The sequence below is a fragment of the Camponotus floridanus genome, unplaced genomic scaffold (assembly GCF_003227725.1).
Source record: "Camponotus floridanus strain SB8 unplaced genomic scaffold, Cflo_v7.5 scaffold32, whole genome shotgun sequence".
NCBI classification, from domain to species: Eukaryota; Metazoa; Arthropoda; class Insecta; order Hymenoptera; family Formicidae; genus Camponotus; species Camponotus floridanus.
Window position 1 is genome coordinate 549,007 of NW_020229459.1, and position 10,859 is coordinate 559,865.

General features: G+C 30.6%; 1 protein-coding gene across 7 annotated transcripts in view; it reads left to right on the forward strand.

The window, feature by feature from the left end:
* LOC105252184 (ETS-like protein pointed) overlaps positions 1-7,697 on the forward strand; it is a 133,155-nt gene extending 125,458 nt beyond the window's left edge. For 6 of the 7 annotated variants that reach the window (XM_011259459.3, XM_011259465.3, XM_011259463.2 and 3 more), the window contains 5 exons: positions 3,153-3,353; positions 3,742-4,041; positions 5,300-5,572; positions 5,865-6,159; positions 7,253-7,697. In XM_011259459.3, the coding sequence (XP_011257761.1) occupies positions 3,153-3,353; positions 3,742-4,041; positions 5,300-5,572; positions 5,865-6,159; positions 7,253-7,316 (1,133 nt within the window). In that variant the 3' untranslated portion in view covers positions 7,317-7,697. The remainder of the gene's footprint in view (positions 1-3,152; positions 3,354-3,741; positions 4,042-5,299; positions 5,573-5,864; positions 6,160-7,252) is intronic. The other variant, XM_011259460.3, reaches the window with a different exon arrangement.
* The last annotated feature ends 3,162 nt before the right edge of the window (positions 7,698-10,859 follow it).

Genomic DNA, 10,859 nt, shown 5'->3' on the forward strand with positions numbered 1-10,859 from the left:
TTAATGTAAAATGTAAGTTTTATGAGCCTTGAAATATGATATAGATTGAACTCCATCGACTTTTGATGATTAGGATCTCCAAAAAATATCCTCCTTTCATCTGATTATTAATATCAAATCTTTCTTATCTCGATAAAAACTCGAATCTTTAAACTATTCGAAATAAATTACACACTGATGATCTCGAGCACACTAATTAAAAAGCAACCCGAAATTATGTAAATTAAAAAGTATACATATTTATCAAAACTTTATTGTTTTTTTCTTCTATAAACGAATTTTACATAAGATTTATTCATAAGAAATTATTTTTTTACAACTGTATTATATAATTAATGCTTTATTACGTGGAATGAAATATTATTTTCATTCATTTCTGCGCAAATTACGACGAGATGAAATCTCGAATCATTTATTTTCAAAAAAATGACACTTTTCTAGACACTCGTTTATTTAAATAAATAAAATATTTATAATATATATAAATATTTTATTTATTAAATAATTAAATAATTAAAATATTTGGAAACTTTAAATAATTAAAATATTTGGAAACTGTGCAAGTATTGAAAAAAATTTTAAAGAATCGTTAAGAAAAAAGCTCGAGTCTTCAAATTATGCAGCAAGCTAGTGATTTAATACGTGATAAGGTTAATGAAACTCGCAATAATTTATCGATTCAGCTTTTTTAAATTCAGTACAGAATCATTAATAACAATAGTTTCACTCATAAGTATGACACTGTAACAGTAAAGCCTCACTGATAAAAATCAGTAACAACTGATTTTTCAGTGAAATCATGCTGCCATGAGATTAGAAACAAAACGAAAAAACAATGTAAATGAGTGATTCACTGGTTAGTCATTGCTTTAATCAATGATTTTCACTGCTTCTATTTAAGAGAATTTTTTTAGATAACTATATGCATCATTAAAAAAAAATCTAAATCATATCAATGGATAAGGAAAACTGAACGCGATGTTGCATCGCGTTCAGTTTTCCTTATCCATTGATATGATTTAGATTTTTTTTTAATGATGCATATGGTTATCTAAAAAAATTCTCTTATTTATATTTATATTTATATTTATATTAGAATTACAGGAGATACCAAGACTAACTTGATATTATCTCAATATTTGATTTTTTTTAATTAGTTATCAAAATTAAAATTGTCAAGATTATTAAAAAGAAGTAAACAAATATATATTTGTAAATTAAGTGAGAAAAAAACATTATATTATGCAAATTAATAGTTAATTTTTATTTAAATGAAATTTATTTAATAAAGAACCGATTTTTTATTTTAATTTTTAATAAATAAAAACATTTATATTAATAAATTTAGACACAATTAATGCACTAAACAAAACCGATTTGAAATTTTACACGATTGTTTAGCTTACATAAAATTCTGGGTACAGCAGATACGCAGTTTTTTGATAATGTGTGCGAGCTGTGACAGCATTTTGATATCAATGCTAGCAAATGTCTTTTCGAGAAAATAATAAATATATACATTATATTTGGTGTTTTGGAAAATAATCGAATGACATAAATAGTAATATAATTATCTTAAATTATTAAAGATTATACTAACTATTATTTCAAACAATTGTATAAAAAAAAAATGTCGATAAAATCGAGAGAAAACAATAAAAAAAAACGAGATTTTGTCGACCAGATTTACACAGGGTGTCTCAAAACTCATAATGAATCTTCAAAGACAGATTCCTGGGATCATTCGGAGACGATTTTTGTCATCATATATCTTTGCGATTAAGCCTTAAATTAAAACTCAACTAAAGTAAACTCTATTTAAAATTAATCGAAGAATGTGGTTTCGTTAATATTTGATTTCTGCAATACATTTCCCCTTATTTTCAATTACTTATAATTCGAAAATTATTAGTAATTAGCCCCGACATTTGAGGAAAAATCGTCTTCGGATGATCCTAGGAATCCTTTCTGTGATCCATTATGAGTTTTTTGGGACACCCTGTATTTATTATTTTCCAAAAACTTTCGATACCAATGCAACAATATTTGGCGAATATTACCTCGCATCTCTAGCATCGATCTCCCCGTCGAGGCCCCCCTTCCCGCCCCGATCCATTCGAGCGCCGCTCGCTTATCGCGCCGACAACAATGAAACGCCGCGCAGCTTCTCGCCGCGCGGCCCGGGTCCTCTCCCGCGATCGTGGAACGGAAGTCGAGGATAGGCGGAGTTGGTTTGGACCAATCGTCGAGATGCGCGCCTCCCACAGCTGTCAGCTGTTCTTCCCGGCGGAGTTGTTGTCGCGCGTCGTCCTTTCTTCCTTATAGGTGCAATTTCATTGACGCTGAAAAGTAGCGTCAACCATTGGTTGAACAAAGAAGTAACTAGTTGCTTGTTTGTTCAACCAATGGTTGACGCTATTTTTTAGCGTCAATCATTGGTTAAACAATGAAGCAACTAGTTACTTCTTTGTTCAACCAATGGTTGACGCTACTTTTTAGCGTCAATGAAATTGCACCTTTAAGATGCGGCCTCATTGACGCTAAAAAGTAGCGTCAACCATTGGTTGAACAATGAAGCAACTATACTTACCTCTTTGTTCAACCAATGGTTGACGCTACTTTTTAGCGTCAATGAGGCCGCACCTTTAAGCGGCGTTTTCATTGACGCTAAAAAGTAGCGTCAATGAAATTGCACCTTTTGAACTTTATTTTATTGACGCCGAATCTAGAGAAAGTCTAGTGATTTTAATTTGCCGCTGGTTTCTGAACTATTGCACCTTTAAGGTGCAATAGTTTAAGGTGCAAAAGTTTCAATCTGATTGAGAAAATTAGAATCGTAATTATAATAATTTATTATAATAATTTTGTGCATTGAATTATATTATATAAAAAACTTTAATAAAAGCCTCAATCATATATCTGATTTTAATAGAAATCTGAATAATAGTTCCAATAGAGATATTATTGATTGATCCACGATATGATCAATAATATGAAAAATAAGAAATTTTCCCTTTACCTATGTGAATAAATTAAATTTCTTTGACTTAGATCACGTAAGAAAAAAGAATGATACTTTTTAATTCTTTTCTCCTTCAAAAAATAAGTATAAATAAGACGTTATTAAATTGTTGTTGCCTTTTAATTTGCAGGTGGTTACAATCATCTTCGCAGCCCCGTGTGCCAAGACGAAAGTCAAAGAGACGAAACGTCGCCACCACCTCACAGCCATAGCACCCAACCGCCCACCTCTCATTCTAGCACTCCTAACAGTAACAATAACAATAATAACAATAACAATGCCAACAGTGCGTACATCCACCTTCGGAATTTAAATCAGCTCAAAACGGAATGTAAGTTTCCTTTATTTATTCCAGATATATTTCATTAAATCCGTTATGTATCATTTTTTTTAGAAACTCTCGAAAGATAAAGATTTTTTAAATTTTGCATTTCACTTTTTCCCTAAGCTTTTCTTGGCGTAATTAATCGCTTCAACTAAAAATCTTTGCTCTCACATAAAATACTTATTTGTTGAATAGATACAAAATATAGGGTGTCCCGGACTTAGCGAGCCAACCGTTAATGATAGATTCCTGAGATCATTTGGAAACGAAAATCTTAATACCAAAATGTTGAGGAAGATGTAGTTTCGGCGCTACAAAAGTTTAACCAATCGGCGCGTTACGTTCTGTAATCTTTCTATAAAAAAGATTAATTGAACAAAAAATAAATTTCCAGCGAACTACAGTAATCACCACATAGCGGAGCATCTCCAGAGCGGAGGTGGTGGCCTGGGCAGCGGGGGCGACCTCGGGGGTACCGCGAGCAACGAGAGCGACTTGAGAGTCGGTGCAAACGCCACGGAGAGTTACATGACTCCGGCGCATTATTCCGGATACGACGAAGCCTCCGAGTATCACAGCTTATCGCAGGATCATCAGCCGCATCCGTACAATTTGGACGGTTCACCGGACTTTTACGGCGCCAGCGGGATCCACATCGAGCCCAAGTATCAGCCCTTCAAAAACTATCCTCGAGGTTCGTCAGCCTGACTGAAATTAACGAAGAAAAGATTTCTTTCTAAAGATTGCATTAACATGGAATTAATTGTATTTTGTAAATAACTAGTCGGAATTATTTTAACCAGGGTTGGCAAAAAACTTGTTTTTTTTATTTTAAACAAAAAACATTGTTTTTTTTGTTTGGAACAATGTTTTTTGTTTTATTTGTGTTTTTAAGTGAAGTAAAAAAAACATGTTTTAAACAAGGAAAAAACATTTAATAGCTTTGATCTGTGTAAATATTTAAATTTTTCACTAGCGTTAAACTGTAAATAACGTTGCCAAAATTGACAACGCTATTAAAAATATAAATAATAAAATAAAAATGATGAGATGCGTATTATTTAAGCAGAATATTTATTTTTGGAGTTATTTATTTTTGAAGAAAAAAAGTTCTAGTTAATAATATTTAATATAAAATACTTTGATTCCTTTCCTATTCTTATTAAGTAACCTCATGCTTAAACTCTCAACATAAATTATAAATAAAAGAAAAATAAAAAATCTCAATTCTTCTTTTTAAAAGAACTTTTTTTTAAAACTAATGGCCTGCTATGAGTTATGTACTATTAATTTAAAATGCTAAAATGTAAGATGTAAAATCAGTCAATATCTTCTAAGTAATCTTTATTGTATTGATTGTTATTTAATATCCAAAAATAAATATTCTAAAATAATACCCATCTTATCATTTTTATTTTATTATTTATATCTTTATATCTATATGTTACATAAATATAGATAAAAAACTAAAAACACTAAAACAAAAACTTTTTTGCAATATACACATCTATTTTGTTCGATTTTGATTTTTTTTACAATTTCTTTTCCAAATAATCATATATTTTATTTGCGATATTTGAAACGATTCTAAACAGTAGTTTAAAACAGTTTAAAAGTTTTTGTTTTAGTGTTTTTAGTTTTTTATCTATATTTATGTAACATATAGATATAAAAATATAAATAATAAAATAAAAATGATAGATAGGTATTATTTTAGAATATTTATTTTTGGATATTAAATAACAAAAATGTTTAAAACAGTGTCCACTTTAAACAAGTTTTAATCAAACAGTTTTAAACACATTGTTTAAAACATGCCAACCCTGATTTTAACAATAAAAATAATAAAATTAACAATAAAAATAATAAAAAAAACAATAAAATTTATCAGATACAATACTGGTCGACTTGTTGACTTGATGAAAATTATTGGCATACTTACTGTCTTGCAGGACGCTATCACGAGAGCTACAGCGAGGGCGGATATGGCCAGTACGATGCAACGTCGTTCCAAACGGTTCCCGGAAGTGGAAGCGGTGCTGGAGGCGGCGGCGTCGCCGGTGAGCAGTGGGGTGTCGGGCTCGGGGATCATTTGCCTCATCATCCCGCGTTTCTCGCGGGACTCGGACCACGGGACTCCTCCAATCCCCATCATCCCACATCCATCACCAATAATGCGGACCAAAAGCCCTTACTGCAAAGCCCTATGCTCGCCAGTTATGCAGGTGAACTTTGCGATTCAATCGATGCATCACTTCCACTGTTCACAGAATCTTATGAATTATTAATAAACCTAGAAAAAAAAAGAAGTAATTAAAATCGATCACCACTGGCAATATTTATTGAGGTAAAAAATCACAATCACAATTTAAAACATAGAAACTTAAATTAAAAACCTAGAAAAGTAAAGACAAAGTAATATCTCGTGGATTTTCTAGCTAAATACTTTAACAATTGCATTTCACAACTTGATAATTTAATATTCAACACTAATCAAATGTATAAAATGGCATGTAGGCGGACCATGTTTCACCGGATCAGGCCCAATTCAGCTCTGGCAGTTTTTACTAGAACTGTTAACTGACAAATCGTGTCAGGGTTTCATCTCGTGGACCGGCGATGGCTGGGAATTCAAACTAACCGATCCGGACGAAGTCGCACGCCGTTGGGGCGTCCGCAAGAATAAACCCAAGATGAACTACGAGAAGCTGAGCCGAGGCTTACGTTATTATTATGACAAGAACATTATTCACAAAACTGCTGGCAAACGATACGTGTACCGCTTTGTATGCGACTTACAAAGTCTACTAGGGTAAGTTTAGTGCGCATAATACAATTAATAAAATTTTATACAAATTACACATGATATACAGAGTGTCCCAAAGGTCCCGGACCGGTCGAGTATTTCATAAACTATGCATTTTAGAAAGAAATGTTTCAGACAAAAGTTGTATGGCTTGAAGGGGGGCCAGAAAAAAATATGTAATTGTTAATTGCAAATTACATATTTTTTTCTTAAAAACAACTATGTTTTTTCTTTGCACCAATTGATTCCTCTCATTATTTTGTACGTAAAATTATTAAGGTATGATAATCGAAAAATGAATATTTCACAAGATATTTTACGGTTCATGTAAAATGAAGAAATGATTTCAAGCCTCATAACTCGAAAAGTACTCAATGAAGAAATACTTTATTATAGTGTTTTGGAAAGCTCTCGAGATAAATTACACGAATATGCAATAAAAAATAGGGAGTTCCATTTAAGAAATTGACGGTGATCTTTACGTGACTTTTAAATAACTCTCCCATGTCAAATCATTGTCACTATCTGATGGCACCCTTCAAGCCATACAACTTTTGTCTGAAACATTTCTTTCTAAAGTGTCATAGTTTATGAAATATTCGACCGGTCCGAGACACCCTGTATATAATACTTTATATTGACAAGTTTAATTGCAATATTTTTGCTGAGAAATGTACTTGAAAAAATTATGTATAAAATTGAAAATACGGGGTGGAAAATAACCATTTGCTAGGGGTCCAGAGAAAAATGCAATGCTTCCGCTTTCTCGTGGCAAAACATTTTAGATTGATTTCTCAAACTCTTATCAAGCTTCAAGAAAAAGTTGGCAACAAATATTTTCGAGTAACTTGCTTGCATACTTCGAAAAAATATTAAATAATATGAATATTAATTCATCTCGGAATTTGTTAAAATTGTGAAAAAATTAAGAACTGTGAAGGAGATTGAAAAAGTTAATACTGGCTAGCGTAAGCTTATGTTAAATAAAATATTGGAATCCCGATACGCGTTGCAATTTTCTCTGGACCCCTAGCAAATGGTTATTTTCCACCCCGTACAATATAAATTATCGTGTTATTTTCTTTTGCGATATTTACAGACTCAGTCCTGAGGAGGTACATGCAATGGTAGACTTGAAACCCGAGAAGAAGGAAGAAGACTGAGTTTTTGTTAACGAGCATGCTTTGGAGGACTGTGTCACACTTATAAAAGAAATGTAATAATACAAATTTCCCCCCTCTATCTCTCTATTTCTCTCTCTATCTCTTTCTTTGCATTAAGCGTGCTAAGAACAAAGAAACATGGGAGGACAAAGTATCTATACAATGAAATCACTATGAAAAAACTATATTCAAGTACAGAAGACTGTGATAGAGCGTCTTCTTTGTTCAGATATAAACAAAATCGAATCGGTCGTATGTACCAAAGACAGGGTCTGCATACCATTGGTGCCTAAAGTTGAATAAATCGCGGATTTGTTTCTAAGTGATTGATTTGTCAGCAGATTTTAGAGAATATTTATAGGAATAACTCGTCAATTTATACAGATATATAAATATATATATATATATATATATATATATATATATATATATATATTTTTAATGTTACATGATTTTTCAACGCTATTAGCGTCAAGATACTTGGTGATGCCGCTAAATTATTTATGTCTCATCATTTTAACATGTGTGTTATATCTCGTTGATAGATGACTCGATATGTGATTGTTATTACCATAATTTTACAATAAACTCATACAATGTACTATGTAGCGAGCTTCTCAATTCGATATTTTCACATATGCTTTTTTTTTTTATGTATAGTTAATTTTTAGACTGTAATTCTAAACTGTACTTTTTTTCCTTTCAAGAGCTCGCTTCTTCAAAAAAAAAAAGAAGACATATATATATTTTATATATTATTTCTTAATTATTAAATGTATATTCTGGTATGTTCGCTCGCGGTATATCGAATATATTTAATACTTTTAATCGCGCAATAAGAAAAAAAATTGTTATACATGTAATCCAAGTCGGAAAAACGTTGCTAAGAGTATGAAAAGAGTATGCTGTTAATTTAATGTTAATATTTTTCCATAAAAATAGCGTTTATTGCGAATTTGGCTTTTGTTTGTAGAATATCCTTATCGAAAAATTGTACATTTATGACTTTGAAGACATTGAAGACAAGTGAATATTTATGAAAAAAAAAGAAAAAGAAGGGCTATGTGCAACCAGTGTTCCATGTATGCCAAATTTTATTCATACACATATGCTGTTTCTTTTTAATTATTCATACACATTACAAACATAAAGATGTGACGATTCTAAAATTATTATAATTTTCCTTCGTTAACATTATTATTTATTCAAAACTTATATTTTTTATATTTTTTTAATTTATAATTTTTTACATTAACATTTATTATTTTTTTCTTAATAAATTTGTTAAGTTTCACGACAAGAAAACTAGCGATTACGAGCCACAGCGGATGATAACGCCTAAAAATTCTTTTCTTTTGTACGCGAAAATTTAAACGAGAATGAGGCATATGCATATATTTTTTTTATTTTTTTTGCACATATTTTTTTTGTTAAGTTTATCGCTTCTTTTTTCATAGAACACTGGGTATTGCAATTGTATATCAGATATACATATAATATATATGCATAACTATTTTACAATTTACTATGCATAAATTATATTAATATTTCTATCAAAGAGAAAATATTACATTGTATGTAAATGATGCGAAGATATATTCCCAGGTAGCAAGATGACGTCTCCAGACGTCTTAATGACGTACAATGACATTATTAAAACGTTATTAAGATGTCATTTGACGTCACCTGGATTAATACCATAAAATTTTGACAGATTGAAGTACGAGCAATGTATTTTGTATTTTCCACGTGTCTTATATTTAGAAATGTATGCGTACGTAGGTATATACATGCATTTGTATGTGTGTATGTATATAATATGATTTAAACTATTTTTGTATCCGCTGTGTTTGTTAAGTTTCCATGTACCAAAATAATTTAACGCTACAAAATGATAAGAGAAACAGCGTAGTATCTTTATACATAATTTTAACAGTATACTAATTTCAAATGATCGTTTCTGGGATTTATTACGTTGACGAGGATTGTTGAGGAGAAGTATGTAAAGCGTAAAGGATAGCGATTTTTGCGTTGACGAGGATTGTTGAGGGAGAAGTATGTAAAGCGTAAAGGATAGCGATTTTTGCGTTGACGAGGATTGTTGAGGGAGAAGTATGTAAAGCGTAAAGGGTAGCGATTTTTGCGTTGACGAGGATTGTTGAGGAGAAGTTAGGGATGGGCGATTTTTCCAAAAGAATCGATTTTTTGGATCGATCTGGATCGGAGACTTAAAAATCAATTCGCCAAAAAATCGACTGTTAAAGAATCGATCTATCAAAAATCTCTTTATTTAATTTTACAAAATATTAAATATTTTTGAAAAATATTAAATTTTACAAAATATTAAATATTTTTGAAAAATATTAAATTTTACAAAATATTAAATATTTTTATAACAATACAACATTATTTCCAATAATAGCACGTTTTTGTATGAAAACAAAACATCAATAACTTGTTATATATGTTTATTGCTTATTTTTTATAAATATTCATATAATATATATATTGCATATAGTGTTGCATATTTTATATGCATTGTTGCGGTTTTCTTTACTTAACATATACGAAAAATCAAGGCATAATATGAATTTTATATTTTTATTTTTGCTTCTATTTTTTATTTTTTATACTTTTATTTATTTTTTCGATCTCTAATCTTAAGAATCGATTCCCTGGATTAATCGAAGATGTAAGATCGATCTAAAAAATCGAGAATCGGATATAAAACAATCGGTTCCTCAAAAGATCGATTCAAGATCGCCCGTCCCTAGGAAAAGTATGTAAAGCGTAAAGTGCGATTTTTACGAAAGTCTCTTGTTATAAAAGCTACCAAGATTATCCTTTTAGCGCGATAATCGTTATGATTAAAGTTTCTCCTAGTTGTGTCGCGACCGAATGTTATAAATAAATTATATTAAATACTCTTAGAGAGAGTCCCTAAAAATACGGGACGGAATAATACGATGTATAAAGCTATTCGAATGTTAATATTAAGTTATCCACGGTCTTGGCACTTGTTATATTAAAAGAGAGCCATACTTCTTTCCCAGGATTATATATAGCATTTTCAAAGAGATACGAATGTGCAGAAACTTTTAGTAGATGCAATAAAAAAAAAAAAGAATAAAGAGATTTTTATAAATACCTTCGACGCTGGGAGATTGTTATTTATTTGTTTCCCGCTCATTAAACATTTATCGTTATAAACTGTAAATTATTTTGAAAATCGCGCGTCGCAATAAATTTAGGGAATTTTGGGGAATTTTTTGAATGCTTCTTCTACACCTTTATATAAATTGTCAATTTTTATATATTATTCACATGCATGTATATTATATTTTTTTAATCTCCTTCATTTTTTTTGTTTTTTTTAATTATTTTTATATTTTTCTTAATTTCTTTTTTTTAAGAGGGTTTTTAACAGATTTTAAAATAGCTGATTATGCTAGATTTTGATTCAACGTGCGATAGAGACATTTAAGAAAAAAACTATGTGGCGCGAATCTATTTGTACCAGTTGTTCAGACTGTCGCAAAATTT